Raw genomic sequence first — 27,244 nt, forward strand, 5'->3', positions numbered from 1 at the left:
CATAGCAAATGTTTATTCATATTCCTTTGTAATATACACTTCATTAACAATTCCATGTTTTTAGATGCTGACTTGAGCCCCAGACGACCTCTCACCTGTCTCCTCTTTCCAAAAAGTGTTCACTTAAGAGAAATCTTTCACACACAGCCTCATAAAAGTCTTTTTTCTATCAAAAGAGATACTAAGAACCAGGCTTGTAGTACTCGAGTCTGACTTGTGCCCTACTTTTAAGGACTCGTGACTTGACTTGGACTTGAGCACTGATGACTCGGACTCGTGCATTCGGACTCGTAAATTGGAGACGAGGACTGGGCTTTTTTCTTTATTTTTTGCAACATGCCATGATAATTTGGCATAAGATATTTATGCCTACATTAATTTTTATATTAATTTTGTGCAAGAGAATGCACTTTCACCTGTTCATACGTCATGTTCAGGAACAAACTAATGTTAATGGCGCTAAAATGCCTGGAGAGAAGCCCCTTGGATTGTCTGCTTTGCTTATACAGACTTCTCATGCAGTGGGAAAAAACGCACCGCTAGGTGTTCCATATGGTGAAGAACTATCGAGGAGACGACGGGGGCAACCTCGAACTTCAATCGTCATTTGGCAAACTCCACCCAGAGATGTGACATGCTACAGTGGTGCTTGAAAGTTTGTGAACCCTTTAGAATTTTCTATATTTCTGCATAAATATGACCTAAAACATCATCAGATTTTCACACAACTCCTAAAAGTAGATAAAAAGAACCCAGTTAAACAAATGAGACAAAAATATTATACTTGGTCATTTATTTATTGAGGAAAATGATCCAATATTACATATCTGTGAGTGGCAAAAGTATGTGAACCTCTAGGATAAGCAGGTAATTTGAAGGTGAAATTAGAGTCAGGTGTTTTCAATCAATGGGATGACAATCAGGTGTGAGTGGGCACCCTGTTTTATTTAAAGAACAGGGATCTATCAAAGTCTGATCTTCACAACATGTTTGTGGAAGTGTATCATGGCACGAACAAAGGAGATTTCTGATGACCTCAGAAAAAGCAGTGTTGATGCTCATCAGGCTGGAAAAAGTGACAAAACCATCTCTAAAGAGTTTGGACTCCACCAATCCACAGTCAGACAGACTGTGTACAAATGGAGGAAATTCAAGACCATTGTTACCCTCCCCAGGAGTGGTGGGCCAACAAAGATCACTCCAAGAGCAAGGCATGTAATAGTCAGCGAGGTCACAAAGGACCCCAGAGTAACTTCTAAGCAACTGAAGGCCTCTCTCACACTGGCTAATGTTAATGTTCATGAGTCCACCATCAGGAGAACACTGACCAACAATGGAGTGCATGGCAGGGTTGCAAGGAGAAAACCACTGCTTTCCAAAAAAGAACATTGCTGCTCATCTGCAGTTTGCTCAAGATCACGTGGACAAGCCAGAAGGCTATTGGAAAAATGTTTTGTGGATGGATGAGACCAAAATAGAACTTTTTGGTTTAAATGAGAAGCGTTATGTTTAGAGAAAGGAAAATACTGCATTCCAACATAAGAACCTTATCCCATCTGTGAAACATGGTGGTGGTAGTATCATGGCTTGGGCCTGTTTTACTGCATCTGGGCCAGGACGGCTTGCCATCATTGATGGAACAATGAATTCTGAATTATACCAGTGAATTCTAAAGGAAAATGTCAGGACATCTGTCCATGAACTGAATCTCAAGAAAAGGCGGGTCATGCAGCAAGACAATGACCCTAAGCACACAAGTCGTTCTACCAAAGAATGGTTAAAGAAGAATAAAGTTAATGTTTTGGAATGGCCAAGTCAAAGTCCTGACCTTAATTCAATCGAAATGTTGTGGAAGGATCTGAAGCGAGCAGTTCATGTGAGAAACCCCACCAACATCCCAGAGATGAAGCTGTTCTGTACGGAGGAATGGGCTAAAATTCCTCCAAGCCAGTGTGCAGGACTGATCAACAGTTACTGGAAACATTTAGTTGTAGTTATTGCTGCACAAGGGGGTCACACCAGATACTGAAAGCAAAGGTTCACATACTTTTGCCACTCAGAGATATGTAATATCATTTTCCTCAGTAAATAAGTGACCAAGTATAATATTTTTGTCTCATTTGTTTAACTGGGTTCTCTTTATCTACTTTTAGGACTTGTGTGAAACTCTGATGATGTTTTAGGTCATATTTATGCAGAAATATAGAAAATTCTTAAGGGTTCACAAACTTTCAAGCACCACTGTAGGTTCATTGCTCTGTTGATAGCAGGGTTTGCTGAACGATGAACTAGCTAGTGTTAACCCTCATCTCATCTCATTCTCATTATCTCTAGCTGCTTTTATCCTGTTCCACAGGGTTGCAGGCAAGCTGGAGCCTATCCCAGCTGACTATGGGCGAAAGGCGGGGTTCACCCTGGACAAGTCGCCAGGTCATCACAGGGCTGACACATAGACACAGACAACCATTCACACTCACATTCACACCTACGGTCAATTTAGAGTCACCAGTTAACCTAACCTGCATGTCTTTGGACTGTGGAGGAAACCGGAGCACCCAGAGGAAACCCGCGCGGACACGGGGAGAACATGCAAACTCCACACAGAAAGGCCCTCACTGGCCACGGGGCTCAAACCCGGACCTTCTTGCTGTGAGGCAACAGCGCTAACCACTACACCACTGTGCCGCCCTAGTGTTAACCCTCTCTAATGTTATTTGCCCTGTTGATAGTGGGTGGGGCTTGCTGAGCGATGAACAAGCTTTTTATCTGTAATCTATTAACTAAAATGGGGAAGTCAAGCAGTAATTTTAGTCCAACACAGTAGCAGAGACGGTTTCACATAAAGGCAGCAACGGCCACTGTCAAATGGTGCAGGTGGAGTCTGGTTCTCGGACTTGACTCGGATCAATCGTGGAATCGACTTGGACTTGACTCGAAATTTTCTTTGATGACTTGGACTTGACTCGGACTTGATCACTGGGGACTCGAGACTGGACTCGGACTCAAGGTTTATTGACTCAACTACAACACTGCTAAGAACACTTAACTATCCAAAGCCCGTCTTCCTACACTCTCAGCAAATAAAGTACATTACTGTACCTTTAGGGGAGCAATGGCATGCCACTGAGGCATTACCCTCTAAGGTACTTATTTGTACCCTTTATATACTGCTTGGGAACATATATGTACCCTTTTGGCCCTAAAAAGCTTCACATAGTTACCTTGAGGTCTAATAAACGAGTCCTAGGGGTATATTAGTGTAGATTGTACCTTGGGGGACAGAAATGGACTCCTACTGTACTACTATGTCCAACAGTGTATACGTAGTCCATCATCCACCGTCTTTTTACTTTGCTATATTATATTGAAATGATGAAGAATTTGTGTGTCTAAGAGGCAACTTTACAGATGCAAGAAGAGCATCAGGCCCTGTCTCACACCTCTTCAAAACAATGGGCCAGTGGGGGTTCGGTATGTGTCATGTGCAGGAGATTTTTATTCCTTGTTCTTTACTGCTTCACCCTGCATGGTGACAACGAGACAGAATGACTTTTGAAGAGGCAGCCATCACTGCCAGAGAGAGAAAACAAGGAGAGGCAATGTTGAGGCCCTGTTGTCAAAGTGACAGCTATGTGAGAGAGAGACAGTGAGAGAGCCAGAGAGAGAGAGGGAGATTGAGAGAGAGAAGGGGCTGGGAGGGAAGAGCATAGAGAAAAGATGAAAGGAGACACGGAGACAGACAGATCGGGAGATGCAGAAGGAGGGCAGAAGACACTTTTTCCCGCGTCACAGCTGCCGAGTCGAAGGGAATGACGTGCGAAGACATCAGCGCAAGCTTTCAGTCTGTCCTGTCAGCCCATTTTGATATGAGCGACAAAGCCAGGGACAGAAGGAACAGAGGAGACATATAGAGGTTGAGTTGACTTTCGCTAACGAGACACCAGAACAAAGATGAAAATAAGGAAAAGGAAAAAGGAACCCCAGCTACGGCTTTACGGTCTGCAGTTATAAAAGGTTCACGAGTGGGAAGATGACAAATCTATAAGAACCAGTTTCTTTTATCAGTGCCACAGTCATAGACGAGAATTAATTCCAGACTACTGGATCTCAAGAAAGCACTTTCTGGATCAACCGAGCTCATGCCTTGACTGTCAGAAAGAGAGAGAGAAAGATAGAAAGACAGAGAGAGAAAGGAAGACAAGGCTCGAGTGCACAAGGGAGATGTTGAAAATTGAATAAATACCAGTCGATGACGGGGGGGGGATTGTACACTAGAGATAAAGATTGCTTTTGGTACCATTTGCCACCCTGCTCTCCTTCGCTCGGTTGGTGGCAAATTGATTAGGTGGAGGGGTTTGGGAGCATCTGGGAGGTGTGTGTGGGGGTGAGGGGTAACGTAGATTGCCGTGTGCAGGCAGATGTGTAAAGGGCATGATGGATTCCCATTTCCATACACGAGGAAGTGGAGGACATGCTAAGGATAGAGAGAAGTAATGCAGCGCAAGGGAGGAAGAGAGAGAGAGAGAGAGAGAAAAAGCTGGCAGTCCCAATCTCAGACACACTCACCCACATCCATCCAGACATCTGCCTAATGCTACATCTTAAATAGCCTTCTCCATTTTACATGCACTCCATTCTCATTTGCTGCTGAATGAAACGGTATCATTAAAGGGAGATTTACTACAAATTGCCACAGATTTGCCATGTCACTTTCAATGATCTGTGTGAGTGGATGTGTGTGTGTGTGTGGGGGGGGGGTGCATGCTGGAAGCGAGAAGGAGGAGGAAGGGGAGGAGGAGAATGGTGGAGGTATCTGCTGCTCTGGATCAACATGCGAAATGACCTCTGTTGTTTTTAAATTTAATGTTATGTCCAGGCGGCACGATGGTGTAGTGGTTAGCGCTGTCGCCTCACAGCAAGAAGGTCCGGGTTCGAGCCCCGTGGCCGGCGAGGGCCTTTCTGTGCGGAGTTTGCATGTTCTCCCCGTGTCCGCGTGGGTTTCCTCCGGGTGCTCCGGTTTCCCCCACAGTCCAAAGACATGCAGGTTAGGTTAACTGGTGACTCTAAATTGACCGTAGGTGTGAATGTGAGTGTGAATGGTTGTCTGTGTCTATGTGTCAGCCCTGTGATGACCTGGCGACTTGTCCAGGGTGTACCCCGCCTTTCGCCCGTAGTCAGCTGGGATAGGCTCCAGCTTGCCTGCAACCCTGTAGAACAGGATAAAGCGGCTACAGATAATGAGATGAGATGAGATGTTGTGTCCACTTATATGTTAATTATATGGTATATCCTTATCGACAAAACCATATTACTTACACTATTCCTACATGCCTCCAAAAAAATTACGAAAACGAGGAGTACTGATATATGCATGGTTTAACAAGTGAAAAAAAAAACTTACCATGACCAGTGAATTTATCCACAGCTTCTAGTCATTTGTTTGTTTTTGTTTTCAAATGGTTCTTTCAAATTCGTACGGGCTTCTGGTGCAATAGTGCAAGAGTAGCCTTCTTGGGGTAAAAAGTGTCCAAGAAGAAGTGCAAAAGTGTTCAGAATTCCCAGAATCCTGATGGTACAGTAAGATGCTTTCAGACCAAAAGAACTTTTAGAACTGCTAAGGTGATGGTAGCCCTGGGTATGCCTTTAAACTGCAATCGGTGGTGAGTCTCAGGTCCGGGAGGATTTGAGTATTGGGGAAAGTGGAGTTACCCCTTAATCACCATTGCTCCCAGGTCCACTCTGACCCGGAGGGGTAGCGCCTGCCTGGGTTCCAGCTATGGGTTAAATATTACATCACCAATAAGGCACTGGCAGCCGGGCGCTTTTCGGTGCAATGTGGCAAATGAACCCAACAGGGTCAATGGTGCACCACCTGATGGCATGCGGAAGAGCCACTCAAATGGCCAATGGATGGTATCACTTGGCAAATCAGTTGTCCCTGTGGGGTAACTTCCATACCCGTCAGATCTGTGGCACTTTTGTGCACCATTTGGCATAAGATCTGGAGGTCCAGAGAGACAACACAATGGGGTATAACATAATTTGTCTTACCTTCCTGTGCAAGACACTTCATTAGGAAAGGAGTGTCTGGTGCGGGCCTCGCGTCCCATCTGCGTTTCTGCGCATCCTAATGAAGCAGTCATCATTGGTAGTGATGAACAGCCAACAAAGGTGATGATACATGGGGCAACTTTTTGGGCAATGTTGCTGGGCAATTGTGCTTTGACGCGTTCCCATTGAGATTGGGCAACATAGATTGTTTTGGGCTACTTTTTAAGATTATCCAATCAGAGTGCTAGCAGCGAATCACATGACCACCTGAGAGCTTCTGAAATTTTCAACAAAGATGGCAGCGTTTCCGGAAGTGGAGTGAAGAAAAAGAGAGACAACTTATCCTTTTATGGCGGTAAGTTGTAATGTGTAAACCCAAAGTGGTGAATTTACCTCGTCAAATGCTTAAAAAACCAACAGACATCTATTTTTATGTGCTCAGGTTGGAATTAAGACATCGATTTTTTTTCAGTTAAAGGTGGAGTACGAGATTTTTTCAGGAGTATTTTTTACCATATTGCTTGAAAAGCTCCTCACACCCATGTTGCAAGCAGTACAATAGAAGGTTTGACCCAAAAACAAAATATTTTTATCCAGTCTGCAGTGTAAAATAAAGGAAAAACGCCATCCAATCCTATCGCGGTACCACCTCAAAATGATTGGATACTGACACGTCAATCAGACTGAAGCCCGCGACCCCAACCCCCCCCAACCCTCACCGCCCCACCCCCGCCCCTACCCTTGTGCGTACAGTATGCGCAGGGACCACTCCAGCCATTTCAAAGCAACGGATACACAATGTAGGCTTTGCTAAGTTAGCATGATTTGCAAAGTTAGCTGACACGGATTGTTATACTAACGCGTATAGTCGTATTACGTCCTTGATGGTAGTTTTTCCATGGTATTTATTTCATGCATACAAACGATTTGTTAGCTTAGCTGTATGTGGCACAAACGATAACTCTTATTTATTGTTTTCTTAGTTATGAAGGCATGGCACAAGCCAGTTCGACACCAATGAAGCATGGGTTTTTGAAACCACCTCCTCCTCCCGTATCCACTATTCGTTCGGATTCACTCTCAGGCTCTGACCTGTAAGTACCATTATGTTCACATAAACATGGTTTTGGCAACATGCTTTGGAGGCGCGGGTAGGGAGGGGGATGGAGGCGCGGGGGGGAGGGGGAGGAGGGGTGGAGACGCGGGGGGGGGGGGAGCATGGCGAGTTTCTTTTCAAAATATGGCTTGCGGGAACCGTTATTCCAAAATCTCATACTCCACCTTTAAGTGTAAACTGCTGTTAGCTAACCACCGCTCCATAGAGATTGAATGGGATTTAGCTAACTAGCTGTGATTTTGATAGCACAGTTCGCTGAAAATTAATGCTAGCTATGTACGGATAACATTAGCTCTCTTGCATCAAGTTAAAAGTGATGAGCAGCTCATGATTTTTTTTTTTGTGAGTTGTAATAGAGATTGTCTATCATATCTTCTGATCTAATTCACATGTAGAGCACAACTACTCGTGGAACCCAAGGACAAAACAGGACAAACTTCAGGATCTAAAAAAGAAAGCCTTTCAGGAGTTCTGCCACCCCCTTTTCCTCCTCAACAGCCATCTCCTAGTCCATATCCTTTTTTTTCTTTCTTGCTGAGACGAGAATTAAATGATTATGTTTTTGTGATGTATGTCAGTTATTTAGCATATGTGATTGAGGTCGGTAGCATTTTTAAAGAGATTTAAAAAGTGTTTATTATGAACAGAATAATGTGGTTATTTTGACTTATAAATGTTAAAATAACGGCAAATTATCTTTTGACCAGAGTATCTATTGAGTTTTGTTCCAGAAGTGATACTTGAGTGAAATAAAGGCTGAAGCCAAGACAAAAGTGACAGCTGCAAATGTTTCAGTGTCCATCTTTGTGGTGTCTGTCTTCTTGGCAATAGATTTGCTCTTATCTGATTCATCTCATCTCATTATCTTTAGCCGCTTTATCCTTCTCCAGGGGCGCAGGCAAGCTGGAGCCTATCCCAGCTGACTACGGGCGAAAGGCGGGGTACACCCTGGACAAGTCGCCAGGTCATCACAGAGCTGACACATAGACACAGACAACCATTCACACTCACATTCACACCTACGGTCAATTTAGAGTCACCAGTTAACCTAACCTGCATGTCTTTGGACTGTGGGGGAAACCGGAGCACCCGGAGGAAACCCACGCGGACACGGGGAGAACATGCAAACTCCGCACAGAAAGGCCCCCGCCAGCCATGGGGCTCGAACCTGGACCTTCTTGCTGTGAGGCGACAGCGCTAACCACTACACCACCGTGCCGCCTCTTATCTGATTGGTTGTTGACAATTGTCTGTTGCCCTAATTAGCTGCTCCGTGTCTCATCTGGTTGCTTGTTGCCGGCAACATTGCTCAGAAAGTTGTCATGTATCATCACCTTTAAAGGAAGCTCCTTCTTTTTTGTTGTGTTCATACTGCAGGAACTGAGGACAATCATAGTTCTTAGAACGCCATTTTGAGGGACTTTTTAATCTCCTACTTCAGGGTAGGTACTCGCCCAGCACAAGAGGAGCCATGAGTGACATAAGTGTATGGTGATTGGTCCTGACATAAGTGTATACATTGATTAGTCGAACACGAGCCAATGCAGCACCGGCAATGGCCATTTGGTGTTAAAAATGGGGGGGGGGGGGGGGGGGGACCACTGACAAATGGACTGACAGAGAAGTCCAGGCTTTATTGAGCATAATACAGCACAATTTTGACACATCTAAGCGAAAAATAAAAATCTTTGCTCGCATTTCCTACTAACGTCACGCTAGCAAGCTGTCTTACATCACTTCAGCGTTCCTACTGGTGGTGCGAATACAAACAGGGAAAAAAGCCCTGAAGGTATGTAGTTCTTGGGTGAGCTCCACAGTTAGTAATTTCTCTCAATAAGTCTCTAGAACTGTTTGGTTGGAAAGCTCCTATAGAGATTAGTTACCGCGAATCCAAACAATGCCATGGCTATACAATACTGTGCAAAAGTCTGAGGCAGATGTAAAGAAATGCTGGAGACCAAAAAGGGCTTAAAAATAATGAAATGAAATGTTTCAACATCAAAAAAAAAAACTATAAACAGCAGTAAGCCATCATAAATGAAACAAAGTCAATTTGGTGTGAGATGACCCTTTGCCTTAAAAAAATATATAGTAGTCTCAGGTACAGTGAGGGCGGCATGGTGGTGTAGTGGTTAGGGCTGTCGCCTCACAGCAAGAAGGTCCAGGTTCGAGCCCCGTGGCCGGCGAGGGCCTTTCTGTGCGGAGTTTGCATGTTGTCCGCGTGGGTTTCCTCCGGGTGCTCTGGTTTCCCCTACAGTCCAAAGACATGCAGGTTAGGTTAACTGGTGACTCTAAATTGAGCGTAGGTGTGAGTGTGAATGGTTGTCTGTGTCTATGTGTCAGCCCTGTGATGACCTGGTGACTTGTCCAGGGTGTACCCTGCCTTTCGCCCATAGTCAGCTGGGATAGGCTCCAGCTTGCCTGCGACCCTGTAGAACAGGATAAAGCGGCTACAGATAATGAGATGAGATGAGGTACAGTGAGTGCTGTTTTATAAGGAAATGAGCTGTAGGTTTTACTGAGCATCTTACAGAACCAGCCACAGTTCTTCTGGACACTTTGACTGTCACACTCGCTTCATAAAGGAGAACTGAAGGCAAATTTTTTATGATCAAAATTCTATTTCTCTCATTTTATTAAATATAGGAATGCATTTCTGACAGCTATTTTGTCGCTGCTATAGCAGATTCTGAGTGTTTGAAATATGCTTTGTAATATATCAGTCCATATGTCAAAGCAATGGGCGTAAACGGGATTCGTTGAGACCTGTGCGAGACATCGTAGGACGGAAGTAAAACGTACAGCGGAAATCAAAGTGGCCAACATTTGCCAATGTCGTCAAAGACATGCGCGCGCCCTCTTTCGAATGCTGACGTAATCAAGCCAGAAGTTGTTTGTTTTGATAGCAATCAGGAAAGTTTGAAAAAAGTAGGCAGTAATCGTCATTTAAACTCATTTTTGTGCAATATTTCGTTTGGAAAACAGTTTTCAAAATGGCGGCGCTGACACTTCATGTTTCGAAGTCTCACACAAGTCTCGTGAAAATCGCACGGATAAGCGACGCCTGCTGTGGACCATCCATCCATTATCTGTAGCCACTTATCCTGTTCTACAGGGTCGCAGGCAAGCTGGAGCCTATCCCAGCTGTCTACGGGCGAAAGGCAGGGTACATCATCACAGGGCTGACACATAGACACAGACAACCATTCACACTCACATTCACACCTACGGTCAATTTAGAGTCACCAGTTAACCTAACCTGCATGTCTTTGGACTGTGGGGGAAACCGGAGCACCCGGAGGAAACCCACGCGGACACGGGGAGAACATGCAAACTCCGCACAGAAAGGCCCTCGCTGGCCACGGGGCTTGAACCCAGGTCCATCTTGCTATGAGGTAACCGTGCTAACCACTACACCACCATGCCGCTCCTGCCGTGAACCAAACGAACTAAATTCAACATGGCTAAAAACTGAATAGGCCGATAAGTATAATATTTACTTGCAATTAGTTGCCAATACGAGTCATGATATAAGGTTACTAAAACCGAAAACGTAATTGAATAACACGTTAATTAAGAAATAAAGCAAGTTTAAAAATGACTTCAGTTCTCATTTAATTTTGCACCAAAACCCAGTAGCCTTCATTATTTTATTTTATTTTTTCTTTTTTTAACCTGCAAAGTGGTCTTTTATGTAATATGCTGCTCAGATACAAAGATTTTTTTTTTCTGTAACATTTCATTTTGTGCTGGAAAACGAACGTTCTGAATGCTAAAATATTTTTGTACTGACTCGATAATGTCTAAGTCATACAATAGAAATCTATAACAAAGTTTGTATGAAAAAAAAAGACTTTTGCACAGCACTGTACGTCTCTAGCCTATAATGGTGCATGAGCAGCAATCTGAAAAAGATAAAATACCTTGCTTCACGTCTCAGTGGGAGAATATGTAATCTTTGGGCTGTATTTTGACCTGTCATGCAATATAAAAGAACTGCTTGTGCCTAACTGGCAATGGGACCCAAATAGGGTACAATGGACACGGTGGAATCTGTAAGTGTGTAAATAAGATAAGATTAAACGTATATAAAACAGTTCAACAGAGATGGCTGGATCATAACTTAGAATCACAGAGATGGTTCAGAGATACTCTGCAGCATCCGCTCGAGATGAACAAGCAACGATGATGGACGGCGTTTCCCGAAATAACCCCAGCTGTCCAAACTGGCAACATAGATGGCAACACACTGCCCTTTATTAATTATTAAACCCAAGCTCGTGACTGGCATGTGATGAATAACTAGCACTCGTGCTGGAGAGGGCACTTATACTCATACTCGTACACCTTGCAATATATCTGCTTAAAAGTCATATCCCTAACAATACAGACTTACCTAGGAATGCATATAACACTTAAGCGATGATATTGTTTCTATTGTCACTCCTGACTGAGGAAGGAAGAAGGAATGATACAGCAGAGAAAGCGTTAAGCCTGGCGTTAGCTGGGAGTTCATTGTAAGCTGAAGCGTTATGTGTTGCCGACTGTCATGTTGTGTCAAAGAGGCAACCATGGTGAGTGATAGCTCACCATATGGATCTCTCTGATCCACTCCACATGCTTAACCTGGCCGGCTCCAAAGCTGTGACAGCACCAAGACTGATTTATGAGAGACGGGTTTCGAAAGTAGCTGAGCAAATACTGGGCCGCTAGGTCAAGAGCAGGTGGGATCTCACTGTCAGACCCCAAAGCTCACATCGTCTGAGAATGTACTGTATGGGAGATGGGTGGCTACCTGATGTGCAAATGGGTGAGCCTCTCCATCTCCTGCTCCATGTGCTCCTGCAGCTCACCAGGACGCAGCAGAACCTGGCAGATAGGGCAGATGGGAGCCTGGCTGTCATACAGAGACACCTTCTTCTTGCCTGAAGGGGAAAGAGAGAGAAAGAGAGAGCAGAAATACAGAGTCAACAGCGAACAGTGAAGTGACCTACATGAAAACTTCTCAAACATATTTGAAATGTTCTTTCCATTGTCAAAGCAGTCAAGCAGCACAGTATTTGAATCTGATTTGCACAACAGGGAGACTGAGGATGAGGAAAAGTGTAAGTGAGAGTTCTGTGTGTGTGTGTGTGTGTGTTGAAGGGCAGGGGTGAGCGCTGTGGCTCGCTCAGGATAATATGTGTGTGTGTGTGTGTGTGTGTGTGTGTGTAGCTCGTGGATTAAGTGGCTCGGATTTCAGTAGCAGGAGAATCCGTCACCCTCGGCCTCCTGTCTCCAGTTCCCTCATTAGAGCAGAGGCGAGCTCAGTCAGCCCAGCAGCCCGAGAGGAGCTGCTAACTTACTGCACCTCACCGACTCTACAGCATCACTTCATAAGCTCCGTTTTTGATAACTTCCACTCCAACGCAAGCTAAAAGCATGCATTTTCCACAATATACTCCTATACTGTGTGTGTGTATATATATATACTTTATACACAGTTCATATATTCCCTACTTGTGCGCATGTGTATGGTGTTTAGTAAAGGCTGGTATGATCACATCATGTCTATCAAACATCACCAAATAATAAAGCCTATTATTCTATCCACATTCACTGGATATGAGCAATCATGCGCTCTGATTGGCTACTCTGCTACTAGGATATCAGCTCATATACCGTGAGTAGAGAAAAACAAAATGGCGGAGTGTGTTGCTGAACCAACCGAGGACGAAATAAAAACTCTACTCGAAAACAAAGCCACAAAAAAATAAAACCCTGGCGGGAACCCTGGCCATTATTTAGTTGAATGAAACTTAGTTTCACATCACGCGCTGCTCAGTTTTGTACATATATGTAAACAAAAATATTTTTTGTTACTCATTCAGTGAAAAATAGACGGTGGCAAATCCTACTAGTGTTTTGTCCGACAGTTGTGGTTTAGCTTTGGACCCAGTTTCGGGTGTCGGTTCCCTCCAGGCCATGGTCCACCATGGGTAATGCCTGTACTCCTCGCTATGGACTGCAGTGAGCTCGTTGCTCTTTTAACATCGTGACTGTCCAGTGCTCTGTGCGGCGGTACTTCTGCGCTTGGCGCAGTGTTCCGCCCGGCTGCGTCGTGGCGGCTGTGCAGGCAGTATGGGACTTATTTTTGTGCGCCTTTTGGAGACACTGTGCCAGCTACACCATTGGAATTACATCCTGACCCTCTTTTGGTGGCCTTTTTTTCCCCTTAATTGTAACGCGACCTTGGGTATGAGAAAGGCACTATATAAATTTAACTATTCTTATTATCTTTTTTTTTGGGCGGCACGGTGGTGTAGTGGTTAGCGCTGTCGCCTCACAGCAAGAAGGTCCTGGGTTCGAGCCCCGGGGCCGGCGAGGGCCTTTCTGTGTGGAGTTTGCATGTTCTCCCCGTGTCCGCGTGGGTTTCCTCCGGGTGCTCCGGTTTCCCCCACAGTCCAAAGACATGCAGGTTAGGTTAACTGGTGACTCTAAATTGACCGTAGGTGTGAATGTGAGTGTGAATGGTTGTCTGTGTCTATGTGTCAGCTCTGTGATGACCTGGCGACTTGTCCAGGGTGTACCCTGCCTTTCGCCCGTAGTCAGCTGGGATAGGCTCCAGCTTGCCTGCGACCCTGTAGAAGGATAAAGCGGCTAGAGATAATGAGATGAGATGAGATTATCTTTTTATTTTTCAAAAATTATTGTAGCATTTTTCACAAATTGCTCCTGTCATTTCGCCGGTTTGTTTACATTCTAAGAGGAAATGATTTTGTCGGACATTTTGTACAAAGTTTTTCTTTGTTGAATTTGCTACTCAGTGCTACGTGCCTCGTCGGCTATCAGCTCATGTACGACTCGATTTCGTGGAATAACTGTTCAATCTGCTATAAATATTATAATGTGTATGAACGTGCATGTGTGTGTATTTGAATGTGTAAATGTTTGTACGTATAGACCAATATAGAGTTATTGTACTTAATGGAGGGAGGGAAAAAAAACAACAACTGAATTTAAAAATATAAAGCAGATGTGATACTTTTGGTTTCCATTTGTCAACATGGGTGACACAGTGGTGTAGTAGTTAGCATTGTTGCCTCACAGCAAGAAGGTTCTGGGTTCGAGCCCAGCAGCTGACAGGGGCCTTTCTGTGTGGAGTTTGCATGTTCTCCCCGTGTCCGCGTGGGTTTCCTCCGGGTGCTCCGGTTTCCCCCACAGTCCAAAGACATGCAGGTTAGGCTAATTGGTGGTTCTAAACTGACCGTAGGTGTGAATGTGAGTGTGAATGGTTGTTTGTCTCTAAGTGGTGACCTGGTGACTTGTCCAGGGTGTACCCCGCTTCTTGCCTATAGTCAGCTGGGATAGGCTCCAGCTTGCCTGCAACCCTGCACAGGATAAGGGGTTACGGATAATGGATGGATGGATTTTTAACATCCAATTTATTGTGGAAAATAGCAGCTGGCAGGAAGGGAGTACGATGTGGGAATATTTTGAGTTTAACGAAGGCCTACGTTCCTGTTTTCTAATAATATCCTGTGACGGTGCCAAAAATCATTCAGTAAAAAAAAAAACTGACCAGCTTATATGTGCACCTGCAGCACAGTCATTAAGAGAACTCCAGAAAACAATTAAGAAACAACAAATAAATGAAAATATGTGATAAAAATAGAAATTTTATTTTTTTATTTTATATATTTTAAAACAGGGCGGCACGGTGGTGTAGTGGTTAGCGCTGTCGCCTCACAGCAAGAAGGTCCTGGGTTCGAGCCCCGGGGCCGGCGAGGGCCTTTCTGTGTGGAGTTTGCATGTTCTCCCCGTGTCCGCGTGGGTTTCCTCCGGGTGCTCCGGTTTCCCCCACAGTCCAAAGACATGCAGGTTAGGTTAACTGGTGACTCTAAATTGACCGTAGGTGTGAATGTGAGTGTGAATGGTTGTCTGTGTCTATGTGTCAGCCCTGTGATGACCTGGCGACTTGTCCAGGGTGTACCCCGCCTTTCGCCCGTAGTCAGCTGGGATAGGCTCCAGCTTGCCTGCGACCCTGTAGAACAGGATAAAGCGGCTAGAGATGAGATATTTTAAAACACTAACTCTGATCAGAAATGAATGAATGAATGATGTATTATTATTATTATAATTATTATTATAAAAATAAATGAGTTTGAATAGGAGCTACCCAATCTACACTAAAATGAACTGAAATACAAATGAGTAGGTTTAAAAAGCTCAAATCTGTAATAACGCTACACTATCCACCTGTGTAGGCTTGGCACTGTGAATGTGTGTGTGTGCTGTATGAACTCACACCTTGTATATAAAACTCAGTTCATGATCTCAAAGTGTAAAAATAAACCCAAAAGCCTTTCGCATGTCTCTGAGACTTCCGGTCCCACTCGGCTGTCTCTCTCGCTTCTCTCACATCTGGAATCAGCCAATCAGAGCGGCTATTTTTAGCAGCCAGGACAATGGGTCTGCCCCCAAAACAGGATATCCTGGATGGACTGGACATTATGAACAGACTACAGTGTACTGGTCAGATGGGCGCTTACCTCATCGCTTACACACCCTGCGCAACCACAAACAGGAAGTAAAGGACTTGTTTTTGTGGCCACCTGCAGCTCACATGCACACCATAAATCAACAGAATAACCGGAAAGGCTGGAGTTAATTGTGTTTGTCTGGATCTCCAGCTCAGATCATGAGACGTCTTTGTTTATAATGGATATAAAGATAACAGCTGCGAAGTATACGGGGCATGCTTTCAGAGAGTACATCAATGTAGAATGATAAATGTAATTATAAATGGCATGTGATCATGGAAAGCGTGGGTGAATACCAAGGAAAGTGTGTAATCTAGATGAGCAGGAAGCTTATCGTCTATCAGGGCTATCAGTTAAAGAGGTCACTTTTTATTCAAATGATGAGATAACCCAGGAGAGGAGTTGTCTCGTTCTCTCTCTCTCTCTCTCTCTCTCTCTCTCTCTCTCTCACACACACACACACACACACACACACACACACACACACACACACACACACCCACGGTGAGTATCTGTAATCCAACCACTCTCTATATAAAGCCCAGGGCTCAGTCTGAACGTGTCCTTGACTTCAGAGGGCATTGTTGTGTTTGTCTTCACATGATGTGTTTACTGTTTGAGTGGGTGATGGATCAGTAACACTCCCCTCCCACACGCCCACACTTCCATACACACACTTCCACACACACGCAGACACACAGACGCGTGGCAGGCTGCCTCTGGGGGCACATATCCCTGCACACATATTGGCCTGTCAGAACTATTTCCTGCAAGAGCACAGATCCATCAGTGAGAAGCAAGCAGGGTCAATGTTATCATGCCAACTTGCCCCAATAATCTTCCCCTCCTCCTTCTCTCTCCCTCTGCCTCTCCTCTCCCTCCTTCCCTCCCTCTGCGCTCCCCAGTCGTGCTGCCGCATACTCAAACCCTATTCCCCGGCACTACTACTTAACGGCCCTGTGCTCTGGACACTTTAAGTGACTTTGAAAAATAGGTAATCGATTACAATCCCATGCACCTCTGTTTCTCTCTTTCTCCTCACTCTCTCACCCCTCCCTCTCTCATACTCTCACTCGCTCCATCCTCCAGTATCCCTGCATATATATTTCTCTCTGGATTCGTTTACCAAAGTGCTGTTTCCCTTTCTCTTATTTATCCACTCTTTCTTTTCGGTATACCATCGTGTCCCGTTCGCTTGACGTCGTATCGTTACATTTTTTTCTCGTACAATCCTTGTCACCTTCCCTCTTTCTTTCTTTCTTTCTTTCTTTCCCTCTCTTTCTCTTCTCACTCCTTCCCTTTGGCTCTTGGTGTCACCGTTTCTTCTGATCTCCTCTTGTTTCACATCCAGGCTCCACAGTGGTCAGTTTTATTGCCCTGACAAGATAATGTGAGTCATGCCAAAGCAATCAACGTTTGTGAGAATAAACAAGGCTCGGCCCAAGCTAACTCAGCAGCTGATGAAGCTCTTTACACTTCTGGAAAGAAGGTCAAACGTGTTGTTTTGTGTGCTCTCTCTCTCTCTCTCTCTCTCTCTCTCTCCAAGCACAATATACAGTGGTGCTTGAAAGTTTGTGAACCTTTTAGAATTTTCTATATTTCTGCATAAATATGACCTAAAACATCATCAGATTTTCACACAAGTCCTCAAAGTAGATAAAGAGAACCCAGTTAAACAAATGAGACAAAAATATTATACTTGGTCTTTTATTTATTGAGGAAAATGATCCAATATTACATATCTGTGAGTGGCAAAAGTATGTGAACCTTTGCTTTTAGTATCTGGTGTGACCCCCTTGTGCAGCAATAACTGCAACTAAACGTTTCCGGTAACTGTTGATCAGTCCTGCACACCGGCTTGGAATTTTAGCCCATTCCTCCGTACAGAACAGCTTCAACTCTGGGATGTTGGTGGGTTTCCTCACATGAACGACTCGCTTCAGGTCCTTCCACAACATTTCAATTAGATTAAGGTCAGGACTTTGACTTGGCCATTCCAAAACATTAACTTTATTCTTCTTTAACCATTCTTTGGTAGAACGACTTGTGTGCTTAGGGTCGTTGTCTTGCTGCATGACACACCTTCTCTTGAGATTCAGTTCATGGACAGATGTCCTGACATTTTCCTTTAGAATTCACTGGTATCATTCAGAATTCATTGTTCCATCAATGATGGCAAGCCGTCCTGGCCCAGATGCAGCAAAACAGGCCCAAACCATGATACTACCACCACCATGTTTCACAGATGGGATAAGGTTCTTATGCTGGAATGCAGTGTTTTCCTTTCTCCAAACATAACACCTCTCATTTAAACCAAAAAGTTCTATTTTGGTCTCATCCGTCCACAAAACTTTTTTCCAATAACCTTCCGGCTTCTCCACGTGATCTTTAGGAAACTGCAGACGAGCAGCAATGTTCTTTTTGGAGAGCAGTGGCTTTCTCTTTGCAACCCTGCCATGCACACCATTATTGTTCAGTGTTCTCCTGATGGTAAACCCATGAACATTAACATTAGCCAATGTGAGAGAGGCCTTCAGTTGCTTAGAAGTTACCTTGGGGTCCTTTGTGACCTCATTGACTATTACACGCCTTGCTCTTGGAGTGATCTTTGTTGGTCGATCACTCCTGGGGAGGGTAACAATGGTCTTGAATTTCCTCCATTTGTACACAATCTGTCTGACTGTGGATTGGTGGAGTCCAAACTCTTTAGAGATGGTTTTGTATCCTTTTCCAGCCTGATGAGCATCAACAACGCTTTTTCTGAGGTCCTCAGAAATCTCTTTTGTTTGTGCCATGATACACTTCCACAAACATGTGTTGTGAAGATCAGACTTTGATAGATCCCTGTTCTTTAAATGAAACAGGGTGCCCACTCACACCTGATTGTCATCCCAATGATTGAAAACACCTGACTCTAATTTCACCTTCAAATGAACTGCTAATCCTAGAGGTTCACATACTTTTGCCACTCACAGATATGTAATATTGGATCATTTTCCTCAATAAATAAAAGACCAAGTATAATATTTTTATCTCATTTGTTTAACTGGGTTCTCTTTATCTACTTTTAGGACTTGTGTGAAAATCTGATGATGTTTTAGGTCATATTTATGCAGAAATATAGAAAATTCTACAGGGTTCACAAACTTTCAAGCACCACTGTATATACTTACATGGCCACTTTAATAGGAACTTGTTATTGATTCTAAGATCCCTGTTCTTGGCCACTGAGATGCTTTTCTGCTCACCACGGTTGTAAAGAGTTGCTATGAGTTACTATACCCTTCCTGGCAGCTCGAACCAATCTGGCCATTTTCCTCTGACCTTTCTTATCAACAAGGCGTTTGTTTCCACCCACAGAACTGCCGTTCACGCACTCTGTGTTTTTTTGTTTTTCGCACCATTCTGTGTAAACCCTAGAGACTGTTGTGTGTGAAAACCCCAGGAGATCAGCAGTTTCTAAAATACTCAGACCAGTCCATCTGGCTCAAACCAACACCCATGCCGCAGTGAAAGAAAGTCACACTTTGAGATCTAATGTTTTCCCGTTCTGATGTTTGAAGTGAACATTAACTGAAGCTCTTGATTTGTATCTGCATGATTTGATGCATTGCGCTGCTGTCAAAGGATCAGCTGATTAGAGAACAGCATAAAGCAGCAGGTGGATGGGTGTTCCTAATAAATTGGCCAGTGAGTATGTTTACATTTGATTTTGCATGTAAAATGGGAGTAGATATAGGCTCTACAGGCTGCTTTACATGTGCAGAATTGCACCAAATGCTCGTGCCCTTTTTTAATCTGTCAACATGACAGGCAGCTTGATGAACCAGTGGTAATGATATGATGTTCATGGAGTTACTAGTTCATATTATGATCACAGTATATGTGTGTATGCGAGTTGTGAAGACAACAAAAGACATGTCTCTTGAATCTATTTCTTTAATTCATCCGTACACAACACAATCAATAAGCTCAGTAATGGAGTCCTGATAGCTTGGTTGAGCAACTGTCACACCTTTAACCACCTCCCTGTCACCTGTCGCCCTAAACACACACATGCCCGCATACACATACACACTATATGGTGGATATAAAAAGTGTACACACCCCGTTAAAATGATAGGTTTTTTTGATGTAAAAAAAAATGAGACCACGATAAATAATTTAAAAACTTTCCCCACCTTTAATGTGACCTAGAACCTGCATAATTCAATTGGAAAACAAACACGTCTGTGAGAGGGAAAAACATAAATAAAAAAAAAAACGTACAATGAGCTGGTTGCATAAGTGTGCACCAGTGGCGGCTGCTGGTTTTTAAAACAGGGGAAGCCCATTTTACGCATTCATCGTAAAACCTGTAGGCCGGATATCAAAGCATAGAAAGGTGTGCCCCATTAGCATAGTGAACTAGACAACCCTACCTAGTGGCAGAAAGTATTTTTGCTTGTACATTTCATGTTATAGTCTGGCTTGCCAGGCTAGTGCCTCATATCCTTAATCAAAAATATCAAACATCCAAAAATCACTGGCTATTCAACGAAGAGCCTTGAACATCATACCCTGATATGCAACACAGAGTCTTTAACACAACACCCAGCTGTGCAACACATCCTTGAACATCTTCTGCAACACAGTCTGGAAATTCATAACCAGCTAGGCTATGCAACACACAGAACCTTGAATATTATACCCAGGTATAACCTATAACACAGAGCCCACCATTCTCTTAACATTACTGAACAATATACACACTTCAGATTCATGAACATGAACACTATTTATACACAAATTCTGCCCTCCGCTCCTTTTCCAGAAAATGGTCTGTGATCCTGTCATACCAGCTGGTTGTGCTTTCCAGAGACTTCACCAATTTCTGTTAGCAGCTAGCACTGCAGATCCCAATAAGGCTCAAGCTAGCCTACAACCAGATTGAACTACAAATGAAATAAATGAGTGAATTCACGAATGATCAAACTGATAGAATGGATGAAAGTTAACGGAGCACAACGAGTAATATTTACATTTATTTACAGAGTAATGTACAGAGACATCAATGAGAAGAAACGTTTATATGAAAAGAAATTCGGACAGCACTTTGGCACACGACTGCACTTTCTCGACATCCGCTAGGGACTGACTGATCATACTTCCGTGTTCCTCGCCGAAGTACCGCCCTCCTCATGTCTTTCAAACACTACCTCCAATAATCCTTTATCAGCCCGGCTTCTTGTCCCTCCCACTGTCTCGTTTAGTCCCAGAGAAGCCCGGCTTCCCTGGAAGTGACGATTTTGTTGATTTTAACCAATAACAACTAGCCGAAATTGGCTGTTCAGAGCCGTCTCATAGACTGCAACGGATACCCGGCTGCCAGTCAGTGTTGCCAGATACTGCTGACGTTTTCCATCCCAAAATATGTTCAAAACCCGCCAAAATGCACTTAAAACCGCCCAATCTGGCAACACTGCTGCCAGTCCATAGAGCCCATTGAAATAAGAAAGTTTACAGCCTGGCAGCAAAGGTGATTCTCGTAGCGAACTGCAAGTTCGTCAGACATCACTCAAATAAGTTACAGGATAGTTATGAACATAAATACAATCTTGGGCATATATTATGTTATGCAAGTTATTGTTTTAATGAGAATTCAATGTCGTAGACGCCGCAGTTTGGGGAGAGAATTTTAGGGGAAGCTCGGCTTCCCTTGTTGTCTCTGAGAAATCGCCCCTGGTGTGCACACCCTTAAACTAATACTTTGTTGAAGCACCTTTTGATTTAATGACAGCATTCAGTCTTTTTGGATACACACTGCCATCAATTAAACTGACTCTGATTAACCCCAAATAAAGTTCAGACATTTACTCAGTTGCCTCCTCCAGCAAAAGCCAGGGTTCACAGAGAGCTAACAAAGCGTCAGAGGGATCTCACTGTTGAAAGGTATCAGTCAGGAGAAGGGGACAAAAATATTTCCATGGCATTAGATATACCATGGAGCACAGTGAAGACAGTCATCGAGAAGTGGAGAAAATATAGGACAACAGTGACATTACCGAGAACTGGACGTCCCTCCAAAATGGATGAAAAGACAAGACGAAAACTGGTCAGGGAGGCTGCCAAGAGGCCGACAGCAACACTGAAGGAGCTGCAGGAATTTCTAGCAAGTACTGGTTGTGTACTACATGTGACAACAATCTCCCGTATTCTCCATATGTCTGGACTATGAGGTAGGGTCAAAGAAAAACATCCAGGCCCGGCTAAATTTTGCAAAAAAAAAATACATCAACTCTCCCAAAAGCATGTGGGAAAATGTGATATGGTCTGATGAAACCAAGGTTGAACTTTTTGGCCACAATTCCAAAAGGTATGTTTGGCACAAAAACAACACTGCGCATCACCAAAAGAACACCATACCCACGGTGAAGCATGGTGGTGGCGGTATCATATTTTGGGGTTGTTTTTCTTCAGCTAGAACAGGGGCTTTAGTCAAGGTGGAGGGAATTATGAACAGTTCTAAATACCAGTTAATTTTGACCCAAAAACCTTCAGGTGTCTGCTAGAAAGCTAAAGATGAAGAGGAATTTCATACACACTACCTAAGGACCGATCCTTTGTACTGTTACAAGCAAACATACTGTAGCTACTAAAGTCATAAAGTGCTGCTTTGTAACTCTCAGTACATTTATATGCACACTAATATTCCACTATTATTCTGAATATGACAGTACTGTATTCAGAACATATCCTGGTTGGATATTCCAAATTTGGCCTTGTTCTAAATTTAGCATTTTTCAGTTAAGTATATGGGATATGGCAATATTTTTCAGGATTTCGGAGCATTCTTTGAACATGTATACAACACATCTGGAATACGCGTCTCAAACAGGGATTTAACGGCAATTTGAGATACATGGTGTCTTGCCTGTTTACAGTCAGCTCAGTGCGTTGTACACAAACCAACTACAATCAGAGTACACACAACTGCATGTAAACAGCAATATTAGTGGAATATTAATTTTCATTAGTCATGTAAACAGCTTAGTAGGAAGTGGTTTTTTTTGGAATGAAAGCAAAAACTGGGATATTTTGCACATGTAAACGTAGTGAATGTCTACTGTTAAAAGCACTATACAAATACAATTCAAGTGAAATTGGGTACTAGCAAACTTGACTTGATTTGCAAGTGATAGCAAGTCAAAGCAAAATAGAAACCCGGATGTCGGCCATGTTGGTGGATATACAGTACAAATGTGGGGTCAAGCAACATTCCATACAAAACATAGTCACGCGTGTGTAACTCTCTTTGTTTTACCACTGCTTTAAGCGTTCTTTTAGCTCTGCCATATCTTTGTGCTGTATATGGTTGTGGTCACAACAGTACTCGTGACCGTGGCACATTCCGATTTTTTAGAATTCCGTCCATGATTTGGAAAGAGGGCGAGGAAACTCTGAGGCTTAGTACGGAAAGGAGAGGAGAGGAGATGAGCAGGGCTGAACAACATCGGCAGGGCTGATCTAACAGAGGCTAAAACCAAAACAGCTCGTGTTTGCAGTAATCATTTTATCTCAGGTGAGATTTAAAAGCTTTCTCAAAAATATCATGGAAGAATTTTATTTTGTGTTGCTAGAATTTTGCGATAAAAAGAGCGTTCTATTGCCGTGGTTCACTCGGTCATTGTTATAATTTTAACATGTGTATTAGTCAAGTGAAGTTTATTTGTACAGCGCTTTTAACGATAGACATTGTCGCAAAGCAGCTTTACAGAATTTGAATGACTTTAAACATAAGCTAATTTTATCCCTAATCTATCCCCAATGAGCAGCCTGTGGTGACGGTGGCAAGGAAAAACTCCCTCAGACGACATGAGGAAGAAACCTCGAGAGGAACCAGACTCAAAAGGGAACCCATCCTCATTTTATTACCATTTCGCTTCTAGGAGCGCCACCAAAATTATATGATAGAAACAATCCAGACTGGGCACCCACTCAGAAAATGGGCAATGTTTCGTCCAAGGTCGGACTTGATTCTTTGGCAGCCAAACCAGATAGAATGTGATATCTGGGTACTCGATGGTCAGTAGAAGTGTCTTCAGAAAAGTCTGACTTTTTTAAATAATATGGGTCAAAACCACACATATCTATCTTCTCTTTGTATCAAATCTTCGCTCGACTGTTCAAATCATAGTAATAGTGAGAAAATTTAGCATTGTTTACAGACACGCTTTCAGTGACTGCCATCCTAGTTGCTTTGTATATCCACCAACATGTCGGATGCTCATGACATCGCACATTTTGATCACGTGGTTGCAAGTCATCTATACTGTAGTTGAAGTCCATCCTGAACAGGCCTTCATTTTCCATATATTAATTGCGATCGTGGGCGGCACGGTGGTGTAGTGGTTAGTGCTGTCACCTCACAGCAAGAAGGTCCGGGTTCGAGCCCCGTGGCTGGCGAGGGCCTTTCTGTGCGGAGTTTGCATGTGCTCCCCGTATCTGCATGGGTTTCCTCTGGGTGCTCCGGATTCCCCCACAGTCCAAAGACATGCAGGTTAGGTTAACTGGTGACTCTAAATTGACCGTAGGTGTGAATGTGAGTGTGAATGGTTGTCTGTGTCTATGTGTCAGCCCTGTGATGACCTGGCGACTTGTCCAGGGTGTACCCCGCCTTTCGCCCATAGTCAGCTGGGATAGGCTCCAGCTTGCCTGCGACCCTGTAGAACAGGATAAAGCGGCTACAGATAATGAGATGAGATGAATTGCGATCGTGATTTTTTTTAACTGTATGGTTAATACATAACTGTTTTTGATCAGCTTAAATTAAGTTTGATCAGGCTTAATTGACATTTGTGCATTAAATGGCAAGTTCCCTCCTGATTCATTATCTTTGTTGGAAGAGGTTATGTTTTCACCTCCATTTGTTTGTCAGTTTCCAATGTAACACAAAAAGTAGTGAACAGATTTTGATGAAATTTTGAGGAAATGTGAGCCATGGGGCAAGGAGCAATTGACTAGATTTTGATGCAAATCTGAATATGTGGCTTGGAGGACGTATGTACTCTACCGAGTGCCCTTCTAGTTTTGTCTATTTGATTGCATACACATTAATTGTGGTGGCTTGACTATTTAACAGTTATTCCATGAAATTGAGTCAGATATGCGCTGATAGCCAATGAGACACGTAGCACCGAGTTGGCTATAAGCCATGTATGACAAAATTGAGTGGAATAACTGTTTTATTCTCTCCACATTCACTGGACTTTGAGAAACAGCACATTTTTATTTTTTGCAAATTCGATAAATAAAAACTTGATACAAAACATCCGACAAAATCATTTCCACTTAGAATGTAAACAAACCGGTGAAATGACAGAAGCAATTTGTGAAAAATGCGATCATAAAAATTCTTGACCATCAAATACATTTATTCCAAATTTTATTGCTTTTCTTGTATTTTTGGGGGTTTTGTTTTCGAGTAGAGTTTTTATGTCATCCTCAGTTGGTTCAGCAACACGTTCTGCCATTTTCTTCTTCTTCTTTAGGGTTTTTGGTGGTTTGAAACCACCAACTGGGCTGGAGTGTGGAACAGGAGATATTGAAGGAAAAAAATATGTATTCTTTTTTGCTATTTCTGTTTCTTTAAAATACTTGATAAAGTGATATATCTGACTTGATGCACTCTGCCATTTTGTTTTTCTCTACTCACGGTATATGAGCCGATATCCTAGTAGTAGAGTAGCCAATTAGAGCATGTGGTTGCTCATATTCAGTGAATGCGGATAGAATAATAATTTTTATTCTATCCACATACACTGGATATGAGCAATTGCATTCCATGATTGACTACTCTACTAGTAGGATATCAGCTCATATACCATGAGTAGAGAAAAACAAAATGGTGGCGTGTTGCTGAACCAACCGAGGACGAAATAAAAACTCTACTTGAAAACAAAACTCCCCAAAATACAAAAAAGCAACAAAATATGGAATAAAAGTATTTGATGGTAAGAACGTATCTTTTTTATTTTTCAAGACTTATTATTATAGCATTTTTCACAAATTGCTCCTGTCATTTTGTCAGTCCTGTGCGCCTTGGCGTGTGCACCTGAAGGTGCGCCTCGGGCTGCGTGCGCGCCAAAGGAGCTCCAGCATGCGCACAATGAACAAGGCGCACCTGTCCTCAATCAGTGAACTAAATGTTGGGCTGTTTAAGGATTGTGCTCAAAGTAATGTGATGCGAAGTATTACGCCACGTTCAGTGCACATTACCGAGCCTTGTTTCCCGTATTTCTGATTTTCCTGGTTTCTCGACTCCTGCTCCTGGTTCTAGTTCTCATCCTCGTTTTGCCTCTAATATCCCGTTCACGCCTCGATCGACTTCTTGCCTGTTTTCCTGTTTATGACCTTGTCTGCTGATTTGGACTGTTTGCTGTTGTGTGTTTCATGCACTTCTTGTATAGATCGCATTGTATAATAATAAACATTTCTGCACTTACATCCGCCTGTCTCCCACACCTGACACATTTCGCCAGTTTGGTTACATTCTAAGCGGAAATGATTTTGTCGGATGTTTCGTATGAAGTTTTTATTTATCAAATTTGCAAAAAAAAATTTTTAAATGCCGTTTCTCAAAATCCAGTGAATGTGGATAGAATAAAACAGTTATTCCACTCAATCTTGTCATACATGGATTATAGCCTCATCGGCTATTCAGCTCATGTATGACTCGATTTCGTGGAATAACTGTTAAATATGCTATAAATATTAAATTGTTGTTTTGTTGCTATAATGTGTGTGAACGTGCATATGTGTGTATTTGAATTTGTAAATGTTTGTACGTATTGACCAATATAGAGTTACTGTAGTTATTGTGGGGGGCGGGCAACAACAACAACAACTGAAATTAAAAATATAAAGCAGATGTGATAATCAACTATCAGTTCATGTATGACTCGATTTCATGGAGTAACTGTTAAATATATATATATGTTATTTACCAGCTGGGAGGTCCGTATCATGAAATACTGTGACCGAGGTCTTGAAAGTACTGACCGAGGTTCTCTGGGCCGAGGTCAGTATTTAAGGCCGAGGTCACGGTATTTCACCATACGGACCGACCTTAAGCTGGTAAATAATATATTTATTTTTTTCTTTACCAAATTCTAACAGAAAACGAGAGCGCCCGAAAGGGAAAACCAAGCCGAGCCGCCATTTTGAATCCTCATTCACGGCTGTAATGCAAATTGCTTCCTCCTTGGTATACAAGTGCACTTCCATGGCAGGGAAAAAGAAACTACATTTTGCTGCCTATGTAGTCCCCTATTTATTCAAAATAGGAGTCATTCAGGATTCAGCCATGTTTTTGCTCGGCGTTAGCAAGTTAGAGGTTTTTAGCTTTCTCCTGAAATGTTTTATTTTATTTTGTCTTCCTCAGGGTAGTAAAACTCGCTTTTGCTGTGAACACTGTCATTATCGCTATCCATGCTGTAAAATTAACGCTATTCTCCTGAGAAATGCTGGCAAAAATTTATAAGATTTTTGATAATCTTATAAATAAATCTCATTT

General features: G+C 43.0%; 1 protein-coding gene across 7 annotated transcripts in view; it reads right to left on the reverse strand.

Moving 5' to 3' along the window:
• The window catches only part of rnf220a (ring finger protein 220a), a 221,581-nt gene that overhangs the window by 67,227 nt on the left and 127,110 nt on the right, over positions 1-27,244 (reverse strand). For all 7 annotated transcript variants that reach the window (XM_060931480.1, XM_060931462.1, XM_060931453.1 and 4 more), the window contains exon 3: positions 11,964-12,093. In XM_060931480.1, the coding sequence (XP_060787463.1) occupies positions 11,964-12,093 (130 nt within the window). The remainder of the gene's footprint in view (positions 1-11,963; positions 12,094-27,244) is intronic.

The sequence above is a fragment of the Neoarius graeffei genome, chromosome 1, assembly GCF_027579695.1.
Source record: "Neoarius graeffei isolate fNeoGra1 chromosome 1, fNeoGra1.pri, whole genome shotgun sequence".
In the NCBI taxonomy this organism is placed as follows: domain Eukaryota; kingdom Metazoa; phylum Chordata; class Actinopteri; order Siluriformes; family Ariidae; genus Neoarius; species Neoarius graeffei.